Source organism: Thunnus maccoyii, chromosome 21, assembly GCF_910596095.1.
Source record: "Thunnus maccoyii chromosome 21, fThuMac1.1, whole genome shotgun sequence".
Classification (NCBI taxonomy): domain Eukaryota; kingdom Metazoa; phylum Chordata; class Actinopteri; order Scombriformes; family Scombridae; genus Thunnus; species Thunnus maccoyii.
Window position 1 is genome coordinate 3,050,515 of NC_056553.1, and position 26,073 is coordinate 3,076,587.

Genomic DNA, 26,073 nt, shown 5'->3' on the forward strand with positions numbered 1-26,073 from the left:
ACCGTCAACAACAACAAACTGTATCTACACACGTCGACTTCCATACACACAGCTGCAAGAATCAGTCAATTAGAAAATTAATCTGCAACTATTTTTAGTCATTTTTTAAGCAAATATGCCAAAAAAATTAGCTATTTGCTGCTTCTAACTTCTCAAATGTGAAGATTTAATGCTTTTCTTTGTCATAAATGATAGTAAACTGAATATCTTTGTGTTTTGGACTGTTGTTTAGACAAAATAAGACATTTAAAGACATAAAATCTGACTCTGGTCAACAGTCATTTTCACTTTTTCTCACACTTTATAGACAAAATGACTAATCAAGAAAATAGTCAGCAGATCAATCTAACCTCTAATGACATAACAGTCAGCAGTGGAGCTCTAATTCTCTTCCCCGACACAACCTGACAGCGGACAGCGAGCAAACGCTGCATGACATCATCTGTTAGCGACATGGGGCTAACACACCAGGACACGCTGACATCATCAGAACTGGTGATGACAGCCGGCAGAGTGTTTGTGTGTGTGTGTGTGTGTGTGTGTGTGTGTGTGTGTGTGTGTGTGTGTGTGTGTGTGTTCACCTGGCTCTGTAGCTCGCTCTGCTGTCTCAGTCTCAGGTTCTCCGGCGTGTCGGCCACGATGGTGAACGACGTCTTGGGATAATGTCTGAAAACAGAGAGAGGAGAGAAATTACTGATTGTTGGCTTTGAAATTTGAACTTTTGATTGACGCAGCGACACTTAAAAATTTAAAAAAACAGAGAGAGATTGACAGAATCTCACTTCCTATTATACTGTGACAAATATAAAGATTTGAGAGAAGTTTTCTTTGAAAAAATAAATCATATATATCCTGAATATATCCCTGATCTTCAGAAACTGTCCCGTCTATGTGGGGAGAAAAGTCAATGTGCAGTAATATATGAAGTCTTGTCATAATCTGAGAGAAATAAGCTCTGTAGTAAATGTTTCTGTGTGATTACATCTGTAAAAATGCCTTTTATTATATTGTATTTAATATTATTGTTTATATTTACATGTTATTGTAAAATTATTAATAATCTGTCAATGTTTATAATTTTCTGTACTGCTTTGGAAATGTAGGTTTCTGATCTGCTATGCCAATAAAGCTTATTTGAATTTGAATTTGATTGTCTATACAGCAATATGACAACATGAAAAGTGATCAATATCAGTAAAAGAACATCAGAGCTGAAACTAAGCTGAGTAATTTAATAATTTCTGGCCACTTGGTGGCAACAGAAACAAATAAACACAACACATGGCAAACATGTTAGCAAACAGTTGCTTATTTCCACATCCAGCAGTTACAACATGATCATCACATTGATAATGTCAATAATTACTTGTGGGGTTCCTCAGGGTTCTATTCTTGATCCTTTGTAGTTTAAATCTGGTTAAAGCTGCTTGAAATGATGTTTTTTGTCCACTTGTTTTCAGCAGAATAGTCTCTAAACATGACTTCTGTCATATTATCAGCTTATAGAGTAGTTGTGGCTAACATGTTAGCAAACAGTTGCTTATTTCCACATCCAGCAGTTACGGAGCAACATTATCATTCATGTGGAGTCGTGTTTCTGTCCACCTGGTGAATGTAAGTCCAATATTCACTCTCTTTTAGCTCTGTTTTTACTCTCTACCAACTCCTGAGGGAAATATCTGGCTCTTTAGCTGCTAAATGCTCCACTATGTTCACCAGCTAGTCTCTTTCATACATAATGCAATCAGGTGGATTTAAATTCCTGGAAATTCTTAAAAGAATAATGCGGACGAGTAAAATATGAACCCGACAACAAGGGTCACAATAAATTAAATATAATTTGTGCCTGGTGAACATGAGGAATAACAGCATTTTTATAACCTTTTATCACATTTTTCATAATAAGAGTCATTTATTGAATTCTACGCATTTTTAAACACAATCAACAAGTTGTGTTTAACAATAAAAGCTGCAGCCTGAGTCACGTCACCTCCCTTCCCGTTCTGACCCGGCAGGACGATGACATTAACGGGAACAATCACCCATTGAGACGTCGAAAAATGAGAAAAATCAGCACCCTGCTTAAACCTTCTGCATATCTCGCTCGACCTTTAATGACCTTTAAGACACACATTTGTTTCTCTGTATCTAAAAACAGCAGCAGTGAGTTTACAGCTTCCGTAAGCAGGAACATGTACAGTGTGAGGTTGGTGGATGGAAGACAGACGGAGGTGGGAAACACTCCTACACTTCACCTCCTCCCGGAGCGTTTGAGAGTGTTTTTATTAAAGGTTTCTTGAAGAGGAATCCTCTCTGTATTGATCCTCAGGCGTTTTCACACCAAGCCTGCGTGTAGAAGGTTATAATCTTTCAATAAACCTCGACCCTCTTTTCCTTTCTGTTTGTAGGACGAGGCGTTGTTATAACTCTTCTTCTCACTGCTGCATCGAGTGCAACCTGCAACACCTCACAGAAAAGCTTGTTGCCTGATTTGTCCTTGAAAGTCTTTCGTTAATCCGCAGTCGAAGCCACCGCTGCTCTGCTGCTGATGCAGTTCTGTTGTTTTTGTGGATGTCTGGTGATTTATGAGACTCCTTTTGAGACTTGACTATCTGTCATATAGAATATCGAAACAATTCATCTTTTAATCGATTTGTTGATTAGTTCAGAGGTCGACGGTGTAAAGCTGAAGAGTCACCAGACAGAACTTTCTGCTACAAGAAATGATCTTTTCCAGGAGTTTTATCTCTCCAGGACTCTAAAAACTATTCAAATAAAAAACAAAATATGAAAAGAGGACGTTAATGTGTATATAGATTGTGTTTTTGAATTGTCTTGTCTATGTTTTTATAGTTTATATACTTTTCTACAGTCTGGGTCTCTCTTGAAAAACAGATCACGATCTTAAATTAAAATAAATAACTCTGGCAACGGATGTTGGTTCATGTCATTTCCTGTCATCTCTCAACTGTCCAATAAAAGCATAAAATACCCAAAGAAAAATAAATAAAATTAAAAATTAACAGACATTTTGGTTAATCTGCACACAGCTGCAAAAAAACACCCAGAAAACAATGAAAATGTCTCATCTGAAAGTCTTAAAGTCCAACATGATGTCACCAAATGTCTATAAAGCTCTTAAAGAAAAGCATCAAATCCTCACAGTCGAGAGACTGAAAACGTTTGGTTTGAAAAATGACTTTTAATCGATTGTCAGAATAGATTATTTTTAAATTGATCATTTCAGCTCAGACACATGTAACCTGTGACACTGGTGTGAAAGAAAATTGAATAGCAGGTTTATCATTTTATAAATCTTTTGTTTATATGTTGCAAAGAGTCGATGTTTGTTATCGACTGAATGTGATGTAATGTCATTGTCATTTTGGGGACACATGTTGGTGATGTAGTCCTGCTCCTAGCTTAAGTTGAACTGTTGAACATGTTTCTATGTGAGGGCTGCTTGCTGACCTCTGGGGTTCGATATCTTTGTCTTAGACGCTGTGTGGATCATGAGGTATCTAGACAAGGTTAAGTTGAAGGATGTCCATGTTTGAAGTTATTGATTGAAGTCTCTGTTCGATCGTATGACCATGTGATCATACTTGTTTGTAAGAAGGTGTAACAGTTTGTGGAAGTGTCCGTTTAGGGACCAGACTGTTATAGTTTTGCTTCTAGAGAGGTATAAAGCTGTCTAGTTTGGGTTCACAATCTTTAGGGAAAGGGAACAACATGCTGTCTCTCCAAAAATACAAGATGATTGTATTTTTGGACATTTGTATAATTGTTAGTGATGGTGTGATGGATTGTCTCCAACTGCTTCAACGAGTAACGATGTTTAATGCTTTCTTTAGGTCTCCATGTGGCTCTTTCTCAGGGAAATTTCCACAACACTAGTTATCTATGAGGCTTTGATTCACCACTAAAGCAGGTTGGGAACCAGTGATCAACCTAAAATAAACGTTTGCCAGTTCTAGCTTGAAGTCACTGTTTGTAAAAAAAAAAAAAAAGAAAGTGACTGTGAGGTTGTTTCTGTTGAAGTTGAGTCATTCTGCTGCTTTTATCACAGAGACGTACAGCAGGAACAGAAACAGAAACAGGACGTTTAACATCAGAAGAACTGAATCACACAAACACAAAGGCAGCAGGAGAAACATGAGTCATGTTAAGATTTCAAAGGAAACCTCAAAAAAATCATGACGGCAGGTTAAACTGACAAAGATGCTTTAAGAACAGCTTTAAACATGTCCTTCAGGTTCAGTCAGTAACATCTCTGACAGTCTGAACGTCGCCGTCCGTCAACAGTCATGTGACCTCTCCAAATATACAGAAGCTTCACACCTGTTCAACAGGTAGAAACCTTCCAACTGACATCACAACTCAAACCTGTTTTCAACCTGCAGTTCAGGATTAAAGCTGCAACTAACAACTGTTTTCATTACAGATTAACGTGCTGATAGTTAATCAGTTAATCAATCAGTTGTTCAGTCAACAAAATACCAACAAAAAAGTGGAAAATGTCCATTACAACCAACCAACAATGTAAAACCCAGTTTACAATAATATAAAACAGAGAAGAGCAGCAAAACAATTATTCAATTATCAAAATAGTTACAGATTAATCAACAAACTGTTTCATCATTAAGTTGGATGTAAAGAGTCACAGCAGATTTATAACAGTGATGTTAATATTTAATTTAAAAATATTCAAAAGCTTTGAAATATAATATCTACATATTCTATTCAGAGCTTCTTACATAAACATACGATATCAAAGAGCATTACTGTATATTTATAGCTCATTATTTATGGTTTTTCTTTTTAAATCCAGCATTTAAAAGAGTCTTTTTTGGTTATTAAAATTTGTGATAAAAGAGATTTTAGGAGGACCTAATTTACTGTAACTGAGTTCTCTCTTGTAGCTGGAAAACTAAAAGATTTTTTTCAATAAATGGAGAAATACAATATATTTAAGCCAATAAAATTCCTGCTATGTTTTATGTGAAAATGATCAAAAATTGACTTCACGTCTTCCACGATCAGCTACTGTTCAAAATATGCAAACTATCCCTTTAATCGATCGTCAGCAAATTAATCTGCAACGATTTTAATAATCAAATAATCATTTTAGTGATTTTTTTTAAGCAGTTGAAACTTCTCAGATGTGAGAATTTGAAGCTTTTCTGTGTCACACATGACAGTAAACTGAATATCTTTGGATTTTACACGTTGGTTTGACATTTGAAGACGTCACCTTGAGCTTTAAGAAGTTATAATGGGCATTTTTCTCTGTTTTTGGACATTTTATAGACCAAACTATTAATATCAATTACTATTATTACTATTAATTACAATCAAAATGGTGCAAAAACATGATAAAAACAGGACAAACGTCGGGAAACAGGAAACAGATCTATGAGAGATTACTATGAATGTTTTCTACCTGCTGTTTAATTCGTGTGATATCTGAACTGAAGAGAACCATTGGAGGAAGTGTTGAAAGCTCAGGACAGAGTGACGTCTTCGTCCTCTCGCTCTCTATCGAGTGTTTTCCTCTGAAGCGGCTGACTCACCGAGCCTTGAATCATCGACGCCAGCAGCATATTCAGCAGCACGGTTTGACCACTCAACTGTCCTTCACTCCTCTTCCTCCCACTCTCATTTACCAGTATACACTCTTCCTCTCTCTCTCCCACACACACACACACACACACACACACACACACACTGTATCTGGTATTAAAGGGATGCTCTTATTCCTGCGTTACGGCGTCCACGCAGGATAAATATTCTCTAAAAAAGCAGGTAAACTCTCAGTCAGTCATGATGGGAAACGTTTAGTGAAGGAAAACGATCTGTTCACAAAACTATTTATAGGTTCAGTTATTCTGAACGGGCTCATTCAATACAGTTTTAATTAAATCCTCTTTCAAACACGAGTATTTAGTCTGTTGGTTTGATGCAGTGAGGATGAAAGAGCAGCTCAACCCCAATTAAACGATCAGCACTTTGTTTGATTGCTTGACATGTAAATGTTTTCTGTCTTTTATCGCCTCATGGAGGTTATATCACTCTTTAACTGAGTGAAATATGATTAATATAGTCTCATTTAAAATACACAGAATGAGCAACAGAGCTGAGAAAAGATATTTTGATAGTCAATTAATCATTTTGTCAAATATTCTGTGTTTTCAGCTTCTCAAATGAGATAATTTGCTGCTTTTCTTTGTCATATATGACAGTAAACTGAGAATCTTTTTAAACATTTATAGACGATTAATCGAGAAAATAAGTTACAGAAATAATCTCGACCAGTAAAATGTTCTCTAAAAAAGGAAAATATCATCTAAATTCTTCTTCTATGAAAATGCGAGGTGCAGTTTTTATGTCTGGATCCCAAAATTTGAGAAATGATGTGTCTTGTGCATCGTTTTATTTACAAGCCTCCATGATGAACATTTGTTTGAAATAATAAACCTGCTGATGAGTCTCTGAGGTCACATAGACCGAGTCCTGAGTCACTGTAAAGACCTCTAGCAGACCTGCAGGTGATGTGAGCTGTCCTGTGTTTCACTACAGTCACACTGTACGTCTCTGATGTCACCATCTGACCCCTGTTTGACCCTGGAGGTCAATAACAGAAACCTAATATACACACAAGATGTCCAAACCTCAAACCCTGTTACATGTCAGCAGACTCTCTTTGCTGCTCTAAACCCAACAAACACTGATTAATATTGAAATACTGATCTTAAGGTCAAAAACAGAATCATTACATCGTCGTCATACATGTATCTGCATTTACTCGATAACTGTAATCGCGATAATAATAATAGTTTCCATGACAGTCTGCTGTGGTTTGTACACGTCTGTGACTCTTAATAGTAGATCATAAACAGTCATCATAATCTTAACTTGTCTCCACAGCTGATGTACGTCAACAATCATAATGACTCCATCATGATCGCTGTACAGTAACACGACCAACAAAACCAAGCGTCAACCTCCGGGGCAGTTCCTTGAATGGCCACTTTAGGCTCCAAAAGCGAGTCAATCCCCATAGACCTCCATGTTAAAATGTCCAACTTTACAGCAGAAATAAACATGTTTACAGCCTGGTACAAACAACGGTTTTGGTCTCTGTAGCTAATTTCCTCTTTCATGACAACTGTACGGAGGGTGAATTTTTTTATAACTCACCCGTTTAAATTTTATTAAGCCGTAAAGTTCTGCATAATGAAGGACATGGCTGTTTTGAGTGACAGCCGCTAGGTGGCTTGTTTCAGCCGTTCGGCCCGCCTCTTTGCCCATTTTTGATTGGCTGGGAGTTAGGCAGCGTCACGCACTGCCAAGATGGCGACAGCCGGAGCGGCTCACTTTGAGCTTCAAAACCGTTCTTCAGAAACCAACGGGTGACGTCATGGTAACTACGTCCATATTTTTATACAGTCTATGGTAAACAGGAGTCTTAAGTCTCTTAAATCTACAACATGTCACTGCTTCTGTCTGTTTAGTAAAATAAATAAATGAAAGAAGCACAGTTTGCATGTGTGTGTCATGGCTTTAAAACATCTTAAACACAAACAAACTGAAAATAATTTATTAATAATGATTATATTTACATGGCACTGTATATACTGTTATGTAAATGGTTTTGCTGTCTTCCTATCATAATAATAATTATGACTATTAGTATTAGAAGTAGTAGGAGCTGTAATGTGTGTAATGTGTTCAGTGATGAACCTACAGAGAATTATCAGTGACTCTGCAGCTCCTCTCGGCTTTACGGAGCTTTATAGTGAGTTTCAGCTCATTGTTTATCTGTCCGGCTGCAACTTTACTGTTCTGGTTCACTCTCAGCGTCTCATAGCGTCGTTTTCAGAGAAAAAGCTGTAAAAAGCCGCTGTACACTACCTGCTCAGCACCAAACAGACACAGTTAGCTGTAGACTAGCTGGTGAACATAGTGGAGCATTTAGCAGCTAAAGAGCCAGATATTTCCCTCAGGAGTTGGTAGAGAGTAAAAACAGAAGCTAAAAGAGAGTGAATATTGGACTTACATTCACCAGGTGGACAGAAACACGACTCCACATGAATGATAATGTTGCTCCGTAACTGCTGGATGTGGAAATAAACAACTGTTTGCTAACATGTTAGCCACAACTACTCTATAAGCTGATAATATGACAGAAGTCATGTTTAGAGACTATTCTGCTGAAAACAAGTGGACAAAAAACATCATTTCAAGCAGCTTTAACCAGATTGAAACTACAAAGGATCAAGAATAGAACCCTGAGGAACCCCACAAGTAATTATTGACATTATCAATGTGATGATCATGTTGTAACTGCTGGATGTGGAAATAAGCAACTGTTTGCTAACAAGTTCAACATATCAACTTAAAAGCTGATGATGTGTCAGAATTGTTCACTACTTGTTTCTGCTGAAAACAAGACGCAACACAACAACATATCTACCATGAAGCCTGAAAATGTAGAAGTTAGATTCTCATTAAGACTTCAGGAAGAACGGCGCCCTCTACCTGTTCTGTGATGTGTGTTCTGCAAATCAGCAGATTTGTGAATAAAACAGCAACTAGAGACCACTGAAGGCTGACACGCTGCTCACGTCTCATGTCTTCAATATGAAAATGATCATATTAAACTAAACCTTGAAACAGCTCTTTTCACGTCAAGATTGTTGAAAGACTTTAAAACATGAGAGGAAATAAATACTGTTTCTGACAACTTTCATTAATTCTGCATGTTGTTTTCCATCATTTCTTTTTCCTCCTTTTCTTATTTTGTCTTTTTTTTTCTTTTCTTCAGGACATCTTCTGACTGATACACACACACACACACACGCACACACACACACACAGATGAAGACTTCTTGTAAAGGCTTAGTTATCTCGTCAGACGCTACGACAGAAAGACACAACAATTTTGTGTCTGTGTTAAACCAACTAACAGTCTCTTTGTTTCACTTCTGCTGCTTTCAGCTTTTAGACTTAACCTTACATAGACATACTACACACACACACACACACACACACACACACACACACACACACACACACACACACACACAACTAATTTCAGCCTTAAGTTTCACTTCACCTGCTCCCGTCGCTACTGGCAACCGTGGATGCTTTGTTCGTTTAGTGCAACCCAATCCTTTGAGACAAAGAGCGGCTCTGTGGGATGTTTTACACACACACACACACACACACACACACACACACACACACACACACACACACACACAGCTAGCCAAGGTAACTCTGTGCTGGCTGGATAAGCAGTCCAGGACAATAACTCAGTTTAGTCTTTAACTGCCAGCTGACATCCAGACGCCTGCTGCAGACAAACAGACTCGTTTGCTCTGTTCGTTATAATTAAAGGTGTAACGTTGCAAACATTCACGGTTCAGTATGAACCTCGGTTTTAGGATCACGGTTGACGGTTGACGGTTATGCTGATTGACGATCGTTCAGAACTGATTCTTACGACGTGTTGTACGACCACAGCGGGCATCAAATGTGTTTATAGTCGTTCTGAACGGCTTCACTCAAAGTCGGAGTGAAAAGCAGACCGTCACAGAGAGAGGAGACGTGATATCCTTTAAATACGGGGATAACAGCACATATTTTAATAACAGTGTTGCACTCGGTCAGTTTCATGGGAGGATCGTCCAGCTCGGGTCTCTGGTTTGTCACTCAGACGGCAGTGACACTACATGAGTAACCAGGCTAACGTGGCTAAGCCGGCTAGCATCCTTTAAGTATGTAAGTACAGTGAGTGGATTATTAAACTGTTTTGACAGTAAATGTTTGGGTCACAGAGCACATGAATCGCGGAAAGGCCTAGTTTTTATCGGCCAAAGACGAAATTAAAGATTCTAATGGACTGATTTCAGATACTAAAACTACAGTCTTCACCGATGAGATATTACACTTCCATAAGCTGAAGGACTCAAATGCAGGGCTTCAAGAGACCACGATGTCCTGAGTTTAATGGGTCAAGCTTCAAAAACACTGAATCCTACACTTCCCAGAATGCAACGGGATAGGTAGCCCCCTCACTGCCTGGTAATTGCAGACGTCCACACCTGTTATAAATGTACTCTTATGACATCACTATGACATCACCAGGGTTTATACAGTTCATACAGCTGTTTTTACAGGCTGAGTTGCACAAACCACGAATGTTTAACATACTTCTAACATGAAAAGCCATTTGGTCACTCATTATTAGTTTTCACATAAATAAATGAATAAATAAGTAATTAATTTTGATATAAATGTGGTGTTGAACATAATCTGAGGTTTATAAATCTCCAGATGTGCATGAAAATATATATTTTTTTTTTGTTTGTTAATTAAACTCTTGTGCAAAACTGAAATATCTTTACAAACAAAGGCAGGATTTCAACTCACAATCTATAATCTAACAGCCAGCTGAGCCGTCGGGGCTTTCTGAGCTACATGAGTTCAGATATGGAGTTCAGATGAGGTCAGCGGCAACAACATGGACATAAATCCAACAGGACGAGATGACAGGTGATTTCTGGGAAGTGTAGTGCAGTAAATACGACAGCGAAGAGCAGCAAGAGGTAAAAACAAACACAAAAAACCTCCTGATTTATCCCTGAGAGAAGCCTCAGTAGTTCGTCGGTAAAGGAACTAAACTTTTTAATTTAGCCTCTGAACGGATTTGTACTAAACGTGAATAAGCCGCTAACCTTCATAATGAGCGCTAGCAGCAATGTCGAGGTAATTAACAGACAGGAAGTTGAAAGCTGAGCTAAAAGCTTCCACTGCAAAGAGCTCAGTCAGAGTGATGTGGTAATGTTTGGAAAACCTGGAGAGAGATGGAAACGCTGAATGAGTTTATGTAACGTAACAGTTTCTCTTTGTGTGTCTCACTCTCACACACACACACACACACACACACACTCCTAGGTCACTTTTGGGGACATTACATAGACGTATATTAATTTCCGGCAGACTCACCATAACACTAACCTTAACACTGACACTAAAATCAGCTTTTTACCAATTGAAGACACGGCTTTTGTCTCCTATTGGACAAACTGTACCCAATTAACTGGTCTTAAGTCTGAAATTTGGCCCTGAAAGTAGCCTCTGACAGACCCACACACACACACACACACACACACACACACACACACACACTCTCACACTCTCACACACTAACACACACACACACACACACACACACACACTCTCTCTCTCACACACACACACACACACACACACACACACACACACACGCATACACTAATTCTAGGATTAAAACTATTTACTGTACACACACTGCTTAACAAACACTGAGAGATGTTTCATACCCCTCTCATGTTCAAAATGGGCTAAATATAAACACCCAAAAAACAGGAACACACACACACACACACACACACACACACACACACACACACACACACACACACACACACACACACACTGTGTCCTTTAAACTGTTTCCAATAATACTGTCGGACACATCCTGCCTTTCTGTTACTGCTTGGTTGAAACAGCAGATTTACAATAGATCAGTGTGTGTGTGTGTGTGTGTGTGTGTGTGTGTGTGTGTGTGTGTGTGTGTGAGCTGCATTGCAGTGGGTGTGTTGTGGATACAGATTTAGATGTACCATTGTCTATAATGTTGCCGTGGCATTTGCCAAACGACGACAGTCTTTTTGCTCCCAGCAGCAGTGACGCACACAAGTCTAACTGAGCTTTCACACTCTCTCTCTCCGTCTGTGTGTGTGTGTGTGTGTGTGTGTGAGCTCCACACAAACACACACATTTAAATACCAAGAGTTGAAGTTTGTTTGTTTTAATCCTCATTTTTAATAAGATGATTTCATGTCAACACACTGATACAAAATTAAAAATCTCCAAAACAAGAATTTGACATTTTTTTTTATAATGAAGTTTCAGGTTTTGGATGATTGAAATTTCCCTCCATGGAGGAAACAAGCTGTTTTATCTTCAACAGAGTCACAGCAGTTAAATTAAATGGTCAAAAAGTTTAAAATTTAAAAGTCTACTACAGAAAATGTTCATCATTCTTCATGTTCATCAAAACATTGAACACAGAGAAACTCTCCCTGCAGTTTAATACTAGAAACTAATGTATTTAGACTTGTGTTGTTTTCAGTCAGACTCTTTCGGAGCCTTTGATTATTATGAATGAGGACAGATCACTACATGTAATTATATTATATTTCCTTCCATGCCGCCACTCTGCTCTCACAGCTATGAGAGCGGAGTTTCCGTCTCGAGTAAAAATGTGGTTTGATGGTACTTCACGATCAGATCTTATTAGCTTTATGTTTAGATTTAGGGTTAAACCCCACATGGTTAGGGTTAGTGGAAGATCACGGTTTGGGTTAAAACAGTAAAATGAGGTGAAAACGTCCTGTTTAACGGCACTAAAATGCCCGACGTGATGGTTAAAATGTCCCGATGTCAGGATAAAGGTTGCTCTCCTGCTGCTTGTGTAACTTTTTGCCCACAAACTATCAAGCTTTCCACCCAACCCGCCTCCTCATAACAAGCCAAGATCAACTCATAAACATCACTGACGTCATCTGAAACGCGTCACCTCCCCTTTCACTCAAACACAACGACATCAAATGACACACAAAAAAGATTCAAATGCGTTGCGTCGACACGCGAAATCGAACGTGTTATTCATTCGCCATTTGGAGAGACCAGACTGGCAACATGGATGCTCTTTTGGTGAATCACTGAGTGAGGCTGATGAGGAGGAGGAAGAGAGGGCAGGGATGGCAGCTGAATGTGTGTGTGTGTGTGTGTGTAATGTTGCTGGTCCGTCTGGCTGCTCTCCATCTTCCTGCTTAGGTGTTGATGAACATCTCAGTGTGGGTTCAGAGCAGACTTGGCTCTCACAAACCTCACTGACACTACAGCAGCACGCTAACAGGAAACCAAGGCAACATACTGTATCTGCTGTGTTACTGTGTTACTGTATTACTGACACAACAAAACGTTTGGCCTCTGATTGCTTCACAGTTTACATTCAATAAACACCAACAAAACCACCACATTTACATCAGTTACAGCTACATACTGTATTTACAGTTACATACAGTTTCCAGCTTTATATATTGCTAGGATCTATTTTCATAATGTGTTTTTAATTAGCCTTACTAATATAATTTAAAAACAAAAGTCGCTCTTCTACATGTTTTTATTCATATTTGAACTGTTTAACAGCTTGTAGAGTCGCTCAGCTCACGCCTTAAAACTGTTTGACTTGAATTCATATCAGAATTTCCCTTTAAAGTGACTTTAGCATCAGCAGTTTTAATTACAACCTATAACATTAGCGTTAGCTTGTTGTCGTTTGCTATTATTAGCAGGTAAATTATTGTGTTTATTACACTATTCATCTATTCATTTAGACTATTCATCTATTTATTACACTATTCATCTATTTACATATAACATTAATCTATTTATTACACAATTGATCTGTTTATTACACAATTAATTAATTTATTACACTATTCATCTCTTTGATTATATTATTAATCTATTTATTACACTATTAATCTATTCAATTCTACTATTAATCATTTATTACACTGTAAATCTATTTATTACACTATTAATTAATTTATTACACTATTCATCTATTTATTACACTATTATCTATTTATGACACTATTAATCATCTATTACACCATGAATCTATTAAATTGCACTATTAATCTATTTATGTCTTTAACCTTAAGATATTCATATTTCAGGATATGAAATATTAATGTTATGTTTGGGGATATAGAGCAGAATTTCATTTCTGTTTAATTTATATTTAAATTCTTTGACTCATTCAATTCATTTTAAATTCTAAGAAGATCTTCAGGGTTCCAACAATATGAAAAGTATAATTCAAGGTTACAGGGAATGTGTATTAAGTTCAGCACAAGACAGTTGGAAGTTTCTACTTAATGTAATGTTGCAGATATTAAAAATGTTCAGTATTATTTTTTCACCTTATAGCAGTGAGATACTGCTTCAATAAAGTTTTGAAACCAGGCAACACTGACTATACTGTATAATGTTACTGCTGATTAACATGCTGACTGAGATAATAGAAGAAAAACATGTTACTGTTCATACATGAATGAAATGATATCCGTCACGTCTGCAGCTACAAGCACTGATTCAGACTCTTCTACACAACGTTAGAAATGATAAAGTGTCCGGTGTGACCCGAGCTGTAAGTTGATAAACTCATTTCCCAACAGTGGTGACGGCTAGCTGGCGAGAGATATACACAACATTAATATTCAAGACATAAAACCATAAAATGCAACCGAGCAAAGCATTAAGAGCCCAGAAAAACTTCCAGCAGGCAGAAAGTAAAAATATTAAATCAGCCAACTTTCATTCAGCGAAATTAATAAAAAATGTAAAACTTGGCAACAAAAAAAAGAGAGAGAGAGAGAGAGAGAGAGAGAGAGAGAGAGAGAGAGAGAGGAAGTGTGAAGGAGGAACAGAGATCTAAAACTCTGAGAGACTGTAGAGGCAGTTTCTCTTTATCGCTGTGTCACCTACACACACACACACACACACACACACACACACACCTCTTCATTATATCCCACTTCATGCAGTTCAACAGCAGTCGGAGGTGCTGCTCTGTACTGTGTGTGTGTGTGTGTGTGTGTGTGTGTGTGTGTGTGTGTGTGTGTGTGTGTGTGTGTTCCTGCTGCAGCATCATCCTCCATAAAACAGCTTCCCTCAGCTGACTCTGCTCTGCTGAGGTCCTGACATCACCACCACTGCTGGCGTAAACTGTAAATATATTAAAGGAGCATTTCACCTATTTTTACACCCAAAAGATCAGTTCAGTCATCGTGAGCAGAACCGCTCGACCTGCGACAACAGTTTTTCAGTCTGCAAAGTCTGAGAAAATAACGCTGATGATGTTAGAAGAGTTACTTCAGCTTAAGACTTCAAATTTCTGCTTCTTAACTAAAATGTCACTCAGGAGCAGCTTGCAGACTACAACAAATACAAGTTATGACTGATAGACTGTAATCACCTCTCAGCAGCTGTTTAACAGCTGGACGTCACAATCTAAGAAGGTATCAGGAGTTAACTAATATCATATTTGTCAAATTTCCCTTAAAAAATAGAAACCTTTAAGTGATCTAATAAAAAAGAAATCCTGCATTACTGCATTGCTGTGGGCGAGTACCATGCAAAGAGCTGCATTGTGGGAAGTATTTTTGAGATTTACACATATAAGCGACTGAAAAAAAACAGGATAAACTCCAAAACAAACATCAAGATGTGCAGCGGATGCAGCTCTGCTTCTAAAATGTTCACACATTTGTTGCTGCGCATGTACAATCTGCACGGATATACATATTGGGTTACACATGGACACGGACAGATGATAAAATTTACATCATACACACGCAGAAGCAAAATGTATAATTTGGGTTTAAGTTTACTTCTTCCATTTTTACTATTTTTTTTTTACCCACAAAGTGTAGAACTGATTTTAAAAATTCTTTTAATTACCTATAAATTACTACACGGGCTGGGCGGGCCCCACTTCATATTTCTGAATGATTGTGTCCCCTGGCAGCACTGAGGTCTACTGATCAACGCTGTCTGGCTCCTCTGAAATCTAGGCTCAAAACCAAAGGTGACGGTGCTTTTCCAGTTGTGGCCCTCTGGAACCGTCTTCCTCTAGTTATAAAAAACGCTGAGTCAGTTTTAAGAAGCTGTTAAAAACTCACCTGTTTCATAAGCACTTTGTCCTGTAATGTGTGATTGCTCTCTGTGTAGTTTTATTGTTTTTTTATTTTGTTATTTCCTGTTTTTAACTTTCCATTTCTTCAGTTGTTTGCATTATAAAGCACCTGGTAACTCTGGTTTTCAAGGCACTTTATAAATAAAGTTTATTTACTTACCTTTTTAACTCTATTTAGTGCAGCTAACCTGCTGTGAAACCTCTTCACTGTTGAGTGCTGAGGGAGTTAATGTCCAGACTCTGCTGTGTAATAAACTGCAGAAACATAAATCCAAAGTACCAAACCCAGAATTAAATCATCTCATTCCTGCTGATGAACATCACCAGCATACTGTACCGTAGATGGATATGCAATGGTCTCCAGTCCCACGCAACCCTGAACAGGACAAACAGCTTCAGATAATGGAAGGAAGGATAATTAAACTATGATATAGTTGCAATTAAACTTATAGTCAAGAGGCCACAGGGTTTGTAGTGATCACTGTTATAACATCAGGCTGTTCTGTCGTCATCTGTGCCTCAGTCTTTGTCATAATCAGGTGTATAATTAACAGCAGCAGACCGCCGGCGGAGCAGCAGCTGACGAACACACTGATCTCTGCAGTCCAACACGCTGCCAGTCTCTGCTCTGCAACCAGTGGCCTAGTTTGACATTAGACACACTGCTGCATCTATTCATCCCCCCGGCATGGACTAATGCAGAGTGTGTGTGTGTATAGAGAGAGAGTGTGTGTGTGTGTGTGTGTGTGGCAGCGGGGGGATCCGCAGTCAATCTGTCTGCACGCCACATCACTGCAGCTGCCGCCACAATCGAAATTTACCTTCATCATTGTTTCCTCTTCACCATTAAAGACCATTAACAGCGTGAAATAAACAGGCTGCTTTAAACCTACAGGACTGTTTTTTTTTGTTCTAAATGTCTCCGACATGTTTGATATTTACAACCATGACTTTGTCACTCTGGAAATTAAAACTTCAGCACATGAAAGCTGAGAGTTTCTGCAACCTGAGTGTTTTATCTTTAAGTCATTAACTAACCACAGTGACATGAGGATCAAATAAATGCAATATTCCTTTTAACAGCGTTCCTCAAAAGCAGAAATATTAAAATGTTTCATAGAATTTCCTAAAACTCTGATTCATGTTAAACGGCTTCACCTTCATCACCAACATTTAGTGCTTATAAGCACCTCTCATGCTTTTCTGTCGGAGGCGTCGCCTGATAAAAGGCCGTGACGAACGAGGGGAGTTAATTCAGGCTGCGCTTATTTAAGATATAATCACCCAGAGATTAATAGCAGGCTGTTGGGCTGATCTACGGCTGCGATTAGAAGAGTTCAGAACAAAAGTAGAGCTGAACAATTCATCAAAATTTAATTGAAATCGTAACATGGCGGAAACAGCAGGAGGAGTAATATTTGTGTGTCAAAATACCATTTAAATTAAATATTGTCATGCTGTTAAAATCACACTGTAATCATTTTAATATGTTTTTCAGTGAAAATGAGACTAATGATGTATAAATTATAATTCCCTCTAATATCGCAAATCATATCGGTCAAAATAATCACGATTAGTCGGGATGCACGATATTGGATTTTTTGCTGATATCCGATATGCTGATATTTCCAACTCATTGATGCTGATACTGATATATGCACATATTTTTTTCCAGCTGGTTGAGGAGACCATTACGCATGCAAGCATAGATTGTACTAAGTATGATCAAGAAAGACAATATATGAAGGAAGAATTTATGAAGACTGGAGTTCAGGAGCTCAGCATTAAAACTTTAATGAACCTGCCAAGTTGGAGGAAAAGTAGAGTTTTCATTGAGTTCATTAGATTAATGTGTAGGATTAATCTCTGGTCTACACTCCCCGCCCCCCCCTCCCCCCAAACAGAGTGGTACATCCTGACAGCCGAGGTGTTTCCTATCTGTGCAGCCGAACACCGCAGCTCCTCGACGGACTGTTTCCCCCTGACGGTCCCGGTGTTTTCTCCGCAGGCTCCACTTCACTCAGCCGCCCGTCAGACCCGCTGCTTCCTCTCACTTTAACCTGAAACCAGTTGGTTGGATCCATATGGAGAGCCAGGGTTAACGTTAGCTGAGAGGTTAGCGGAGCGTTAGCTGCAGCATGACCGGAGGGAAGCACAGCCAGTTAGCCTCTGCTAGCCTCCCAGCTAGCGTTAGCCCCGGTTTGTTATTATTCAAGTTAAAGTGAGAAGAAGCAGCGGGTCTGACGGGCAAGCACCAGGACGCACAGGGACGCACCAGGACCGTCGGGGTGAAACAGTCCGTGGAGGGAAGCACAGTCAGGCGGCGGAGGAGAAGGCAACAAATCGGCCTCTCATTTTATTATTCAATATTTCATTTTAGAGCTTTTATCAGCCGATACTGATGACGTGCCGATAATATCGTGCATCCCTAACGATTTGATATTGTTTCAAAGTCATTCAGCCCTAAACTAAAGAGTCTGACTACAACTGTGTCGTAGAGAGAGACAGAGTGAAAGACTGAAAGGGAAGAGAAGAAAAAATGATGGAAGAAAAGTAAAACGAAGGGAAGAAAGATTTTTGATGACTTTAAGAATAATCTTGTCACACGTTGAACCTCTAAAGAGGAGATTTGTCCAACATGTATAATCTTGAGCTCTTTCTGAAGATGCTTTAAGTACATTCCTGCTGTTATTCTGCCTCCTCAGCAGGAAGTAGATCACACTCTATTATATAATCACCCACAATAATCAAAAGAAGACACATACACATCAGATCTAATCAGCTCTCTGGTCGCCGGGACTGTTCACATAATTTACAGCAAGAATCACAACACTGTGGGAATCAGACTTGTCATATTAATTCACCACGTTCATCACTTTCCTTTATCATCCTCTCATCTCTCGCTTTATAAAACAAGCTGGCCGCCATCATCATTTCTTGTGTTTTGCTTTTACATTTTAAACATTTACTTGTGTGCTTTTATCTGGCGTCGGCGTCGGCGTCGGCGTTTTGTCCGGTGCAGCTGTGACGAACCAGCTGTTTCTGATCAAAACTGTGAACTTTTAGGAGGAACAACAAAAGGAAATCTAAGGCTAAACACACGTTTCAGCAAGTTTTACTCCCGTAAATAATATAATGAGAGGACGTCTTGGGATAGACGGTTTTTAGTTTAAATCTGTGTGACACCTGCAGGTCATGTGAGAGCTGAGAGGACCTTCGTCTCTGGTTGATGGAGACGAACCAGCTTCACTCAGCAAACTGTAGGTTTTATAAAAGAGTTTTATGTCTTTATTAAAGAGGTGACAAGAGACTGTGGTGTCCTCAGTGGCCTTAACAGTTCATCTTCATCACATACTGACAGAGGAGAGGAGAGGAGGAGGAGAGGAGGAGGAGAGGAGAGGAGGAGGAGAGGAGGAGGAGAGGAAAAGGAAAGCAGAGAATAGGAGATGAGAGAGAAGAGAGATGAGGAGGGAAAGTAGAGGAGAGATGAAATAAGAGTGGAGGAAAATGAGGAAAGGAAAGAAATAAAAGAAAATGAGGGAGAGGAGAGCAGAAAGGAAAGGAAAGAAGAGTAGAGAGGGAGAAAAAGGAAGGAAAAGAAAGGAGAGATAGGCGATGGGAGAAGAAGGGAGGAGGGAAAGTAGAGAAGAGGAGAGATGAAATGAAGGTGGAGGAAAAGAAGGAAAGGAAAAGTGAGGTAAGGTCAGAAGAGGAGAAGAGATAAAACAAGGAAATGAAAGGAAGAAAGAAATGAAGGAGGGGAGTGGGCAGGAAAGGACAAAAATGAGAGATGAAAGGGAAAAAAGATGAGGAGTGGAAAGGAAAGGACAGAAGAGGAGTAGAGAGGGAGGAAAGGAAAGGAGAGATAGGAGATGGGAGAAGAGGGCAGGAGGGAAAGTAGAGAAGAGGAGAGATGAAATGAGGGTGGAGGAAAAGAAGGAAAGGACAGGAGAGGTGAGATGAGGTCAGGAGGGGAGAGGACACAAATAAGGAAAGAAAGAAATGAAGGAGAGGAGAACAGGAAGGAAAGGAAAGAGGAAAAGAAAAGGAAACAAGATGGCAGGAAAGGACAGAGGAGGCAAAGATAGAAGAGTAGATGTGATGGAGAGAAAGAAAAGGAAGAAGAGGAGCAGAAAGGAATGAGATGAAGGAAAGGAAATGAGTAGAGAAGAGAGGAAATGAAAGAAAAAGGAAAGGAAAGGAAATAAGAGGAGCAGATAGAATGACGGGAGAGAAAAGATGAAGGAGAGGAGAGAAAGGTAAAGAAATCGCAGGGGGAGAGAGGAAGAAACAGAGGAAATAAAAAGAAAGAGGAGGACTTGAACAGGGCCGAAGGAGAAAAGAGCAAACAGACTGAAGAAGAAGAAAAGAAAGAGATCTTTGATTCCGGCTCCGGAGTCTCTTCCAGCCTTTTACTCCGACATGAACACCGTCTCTTCCTAACATGATGGAGCCTTTGATGGGAAAACAACAACAACAACAACAACGACAGCAGCAGCAGCAGCAGCAGCAGCTTAACTGGAGAGAAGACAGAGAAGCGTCTCATCACAGGCCTGTTTATAGAGACACACCATGACACTGTCTCCAGTCATCTCTCCTCACTGTCCTCTGTCTTTCTCCTCACTCATTCATGCGGAACGCTCTCGGCCGGCCTTCAATAGAGCCATTTCTCATCCCTCCGTCCTCTCTCTTCCTCTTCCTCTCTTTCTGCTGTCAGGATGAGCCTCTCGGTCTCTCTCTGCCTCCCAAATCTCTCACATTTCACTCTATTTATTTATTCTTAAAACTGTCTCAGTATCTGTCTCTCTCTTTGCGACTCTCGCTCCTCTTCTTCCTCCTTTTTTTTTTTCTTCCAGCAGATTCTCAGCTCCAACCATGAAAGATTAGACGGGTTACATAAGGTTCCCGTCCTCATATCTCTCAGCAGCTTTCTCTCTCACTATGCTGCACTCACCATCTTTGTTTCTCACAGTCGGATTTATTCCGCTGCTCTCTTCTTCTTCTTCTTCTTCTTCTTCTTCTTCTTGTGTCTCTCTCTCTCTGGAGGATAGAGCCATTTGTTTTGTAGTGTTACAGCAGGTTAAGTAGTGAGCTCTCAGCTCAAGCTTAACTCACTGCTTCTTTTTTTGTGCTGAAACGTCTGGGCTGCTCTTTAAAGCTGTAATCTGTCAGATTTCTGTGAGATTTTTTCAGTGTAAATAAAAATATGGAGCTGCGTCGCTACAAATAGAGATTACATACTGTAGATTCTCACAATTTGATTAAATTAAATGATTATTAGGGGAAAATCTTCACTGTTGACAGGTTGTAAAGAATCAAACAGCAGCAGGAACAGGATTAACGGGTGGAAGATCTTTTATTTCTGGGTTGTCAGTTTCCAAAGTTCCTTCTTGCTGTTGTTTGGTTCGTGCTGTAAATGTGCAATTTTTCTAACATCAGCAGTTCATGAACGCTTCCCGCTCACAGTCAGTTCAGTAGCAAAGTAGAGACGCAGGTTCCAGAGGCGGCGAGGAAACAAGAGAAGCCGGAATTTATCGAATTTACCTAAAATTGAACTAGAAACTGAAAGTGACATGAAGCTCAAGGTTCAAGGTGTCTTTCATGCTTAAAGGGCCTGAACTGTTTGTTGGACGGTTGCATCGCTTCATTCCCCACAACGTCAGATTAGGATGGTGGGTGTCCGACTATTTCTGTAATGTTCAGGAACCGACGATCCGACATTTAAATCCACTTCATGCCATGAGAAAGAAGCCACGGTTCTCTCTGTAGCTCTCTTCTTTTCATTCTTCATACAATTATTTTTGTCACTTTTCATGTGAACAACTTCCAGGAGAGACTGTCTGAAAATAACGGCCGTTATCCCCGAATTTTACAGTTATAACATCTCCTTCCTGTCTGCGACCTTTCACTCCGCCTTCTAGTGCAGCCAGTCGGAACAAATGAGGCCTCTCAACTATTATCCAGTCATTTCACTGGGCTCTGCGTTCGTCCAATGATCATCTTATCTGAAGAATATTTAAACCACCATCTATGTCGCATCATTGCTTCACCACCAGTGTCAAGGCCTCGTCTGTGGCTCTCCTGGGGGGGGGGTCTCTGATTGAGTTCCATCCCTATTTATCCATTTAATTAACTGAGTCAACACCAAAGACTGTCAGATAAAACTTTTGAATTCATGTCAACTTGTGTCTGATTGAACTAAACACTTTTGGGTTTCCTATCGGCTGTGGCTCAGGAGGTAGAGCGGGTCGTCCACTAATCGGGAGATCGGTGGTTCGATTCCCGGCTCCTCCAGTCCGCATGCCGAAGTGTCCTTGGGCACCCTAAATTGCTCCTGATGGCTGTACCATCAGTGTGTGAATGGTTAGATTTCCTCTGATAGGCTGGTTGGGACCTTGCATGGTAGCCCCTGTACCCATTCAGCCTGAATGTGTGTGAATGGGTGAATGTGATTTGTATTGTAAAAGCTCTTTGAGTGGTCAGAAGACTAGAAAGGCGCTATACAAGTACAGTCCATTTACCATTTATGTCGTGCAAACTACTTCTGATCGAGCATAAACTGACCCTATTTATTCACATTCATTCAGATTTTTTCTTTCGCACTTCTGGCTAAACTTTTAACTTCCAACAATCAGCCAATCATCTCGCTGCTGTTAAACTTTCATATCTGTTGTTTTCTCTACTGCTGTCAGCTGTTCTTCCAGTGTCAATGCGACCCCATTCTCCACCAGTTTAATCAGAACCAGCGGTCCAATGCGTCCATCCAGCTAGTTCATTGAGAAACCAGTTCCACATCACATCAGTCCAGATCTTCAGCCAGGCCTGTTCCTCACTGTTTCACCATCACCAACATCTAGACTCCATCATCCTGTACGCTCTGATCGCCAAAAACTCCTCACAAGACTCCCAATGTACCAGTTATATTAATTTCTTAGAAACTCTTTTGGCCCTTTTTCATCAGGTTTCTAATGAGTGTAATCTTTATCTCATCTTCTATTAGTGAGAGTTTGGAAGTTGTAGTTGTCTTCCTTCTTCTAGTTTCTTCATCTGCATAGTTGCCATGTTTTTTTTACTGATGATTCAACCAGGAGGGTTTGTTTTATGTCCATCCAAGTCTCAGAAACGCTCCAACTATCAGACACCAGCTATGAGAAAATGAACTGGACTTTAATTCCACTTCGGTATTGTTTTCCTTAGAATGAGAACCAAGCCAGAGGCACACCGATGACTAATGACTGCACTTATAGTTGAAGAGGAGACACTCATCATCCTCCACCTGCTCACTCTGTACAGTCAGTCACTCCGGCTAAAAAAAATGCCTTAAATGTAAATAGTATCATATCCTACAGCTGCTGCTTCAAGATCTGTTTCCCTTCCTGTTTTTTCTACTGTTATCAGTGAATCAATAAAGACAGAAATGAATAGAGTTTTTCTCTCTGCTGCTGCTGCTCTCTCTGTTCTACTGGGAGCGTAATAAGGCAGGAGTAAACTGGGTTATGTGGGCAGCGGTGTTACATAACCACAGTCTTTATCACAACAATCTGAGCTGATAAAAGGTTATTAACATGGAAATTACATGTGAAAATGATGTTCACGTATGTCCATTTACAAGAGAGACAGATGAAGAATGAGTGACCTCTTTAAGGTTTCAGTGAATCACATGTGTCGTCATATATGAGCAGCTGGCGTGCAGCGTTACATAACCAGCTTTGATTATTACTAATTAGCATAAATGGTAACTTAATTTAACATGAAATATCTCAGATGGGAGGACGCCTGCAGTGAATGTAGCCGGTAGACTTTTTCTCTTCTGCTTCAAACGGCTGGACATTAATATTTTGTATTCACTGGTCTTGAAAAACGTCTGTTAGATGGAGTTATGCTGCTCCGAGATGCATGTAGGCGAACATGCACGCAAGTCGCTCAGATATGTTCATGTGGATGTTTCTTTTATACTTTTATCTCCGTCTGGAACCCGCCTCCTGACAGGACTTAAATCTGGGGCTTTATCGATAAACTTGTCAGTTATTTTCTTGATTAATTCATCAGTTGTTTGGTCAATAAAATGTCAGAGAATGTCGATCACTGACCAACAGTCACAACCCAAACATATTCAGTTTACTCTCATATAGGACTAAAGAAACTATATTCACATTCGGGGCGGCGGAGACATTTTTTCTTAAAAAATGAATCAAAACAATTAATTGATTATCAAAATAGTGGGCGATTCATTTTCTGTTGATTGACTAATCAATTAATTGACTAATCATTGAAACTCTAGTTGAATCAAACAATAAACCTTGTCAGCACAGTGACAGAGACGTTTACATGTATCTTCAGAGAAGAATAATTCAAGCTTTGGTGAGATAAATGAGAAAATGCAATAAAATCAATGTTGTTTCTTCACTTTTTAAATTGTACTTCTGATGTTTGTCAAGTTGAGAAGACAGAAAGAGGAGAGAGCAGTAACTGATTCACTTCTTCCAAATGTTGACAGGAATTAAAGTATAAATTAGTGGCAGTTCTTGTAAGGAACTACGAGACATTTGGAGACATAGCTCACTAATGCTATTGTGTTGTTGTACCACTGAACCTTGCTATAAAGATGTAATTATCTGAATATAAAGCCTCGCTAAAGATTTGGCAAACCACTGACGTCTTGCTGTGTGAGTTACACATGTGAACAAGGAAACATTACAAACATCTTTAGCTTGACTTTTCACTCTTCCAGTAACAACCTGTAACTAACAGCGTCAACGCAACATAAACCAAGAAAAACAACAAAAAAAACGCCTATAACGTCTCTCCACACACACAATGGGAAAGCTTTCATTCAACAGGGTGTGATCATTAAACCACTCAGAGGTCATAAGGTATCCAGGTTCACAGAGGGCAGTCATACACTTCAGATTAAAACTCATCTCATGACTTGCCATAGGAATCCATATATTTATATATATATATATGTGTGTATCTCTATGTGTGTGTGCAAGTCTTTACCTTAAGAAAATGATTTTCAGAGGTTTTAATAATCGAACATCACTGGAACATAACCTGTTGTTAGTAAGAACTCTGTTTGTGATTGTATGAGTCCTTTAATAAGCACACTGAGCCTGGTGTGTTGGAGTTTGTTGGCTCTCATGTGCTTTTGTAATCCCTCTCTCCACTTGCCCCCCCCCCCCTCTTTCTGTCTGCCTCCCAGTGTTGGAGCTGCAGATAGGATCTTATGGAGCATGAGAGACCACTGCCAGGACATAAAATCCACTATAGCACTAGAAGTTCCCTGAAACACTCATGAGGACGTTTCCAACCATGAATGAAATTAATAAAGTCCTTGTAATTGTTCTACAGCATCATTCATGTGAACCACAGTGGTTTCAGTGTAAAAAAAAAAAAAAATAGGCAAATGAATTCTCTCACAGATGGAAGATGAAACTGCAGTAATCATTCCCCCTGTTACCCATCAGCTTTTGAATAGATGAACATTTAGCTGGTAAACATACAACAGTATTTTATTTTGCTCTTGCATGCATCCTAGTTATACAACTAGCTCCATAGCATACACAACCCTGAAGGTGAGGAGGCTTGAATACTAAAGAGACCCTAATAATAATCCCTAAAAAAGAAACATATATTGTTCCTGGTTATACCTCAGCACAGTTAAGAAGTGAGCTGGCAATGAAAAATAAGGCAATAAAACAGGTCTTAGAGTCTTGCTGTGAAGCCAGAGGATCATCAAAGTTATTATAATTCATCCTTAGAGGGACATGAACGTGTTTACCAAATTTAACGGCAGTCCATCCAAAGGTTGTTGAGACATTTCAGTCAAAAGCGTAAATGTGAACCTCATGGTGACGCTAAAATCAAAGTACAAAAATCAAAGTTATTAGGAAACATCCATCCGTGTAATTGTCCCCACACTGGATGTTTATCATTCACAGAAAACCTGTTGTGTCTTGTTTATGTTCTTGTTCAGCACCAGTGAACACAACAGCTGTGAGCGTGATGTCAAAGCTTCGGGTCCGTCCTGTAGGTCCTGTGGGCCGCCGCCGCTGCTTCAGCCCTGAATGTAATGAGCTGAGTCCTGCATATTTCTGTTCCTGACATACTGGTATTTCAATGCAACAGCAGAGTGGAACTTAACGTGGAGCATCGGAGGGGGGAGGAATATGTTGCTGCACATAGACAGAAGACGCAAACACTACAACGCTGAGCTCTCCAAAATCACAAATCAACTTTCATGTATTTTG

At 39.5% G+C, this 26,073-nt stretch overlaps 1 protein-coding gene across 3 annotated transcripts in view; it reads right to left on the reverse strand.

The window, feature by feature from the left end:
* LOC121888075 (LIM zinc-binding domain-containing Nebulette-like) overlaps window positions 1–26,073 on the reverse strand; it is a 121,845-nt gene that overhangs the window by 85,756 nt on the left and 10,016 nt on the right. For all 3 annotated transcript variants that reach the window (XM_042399352.1, XM_042399353.1, XM_042399351.1), the window contains exon 3: window positions 582–666. In XM_042399352.1, the coding sequence (XP_042255286.1) occupies window positions 582–666 (85 nt within the window). The remainder of the gene's footprint in view (window positions 1–581; window positions 667–26,073) is intronic.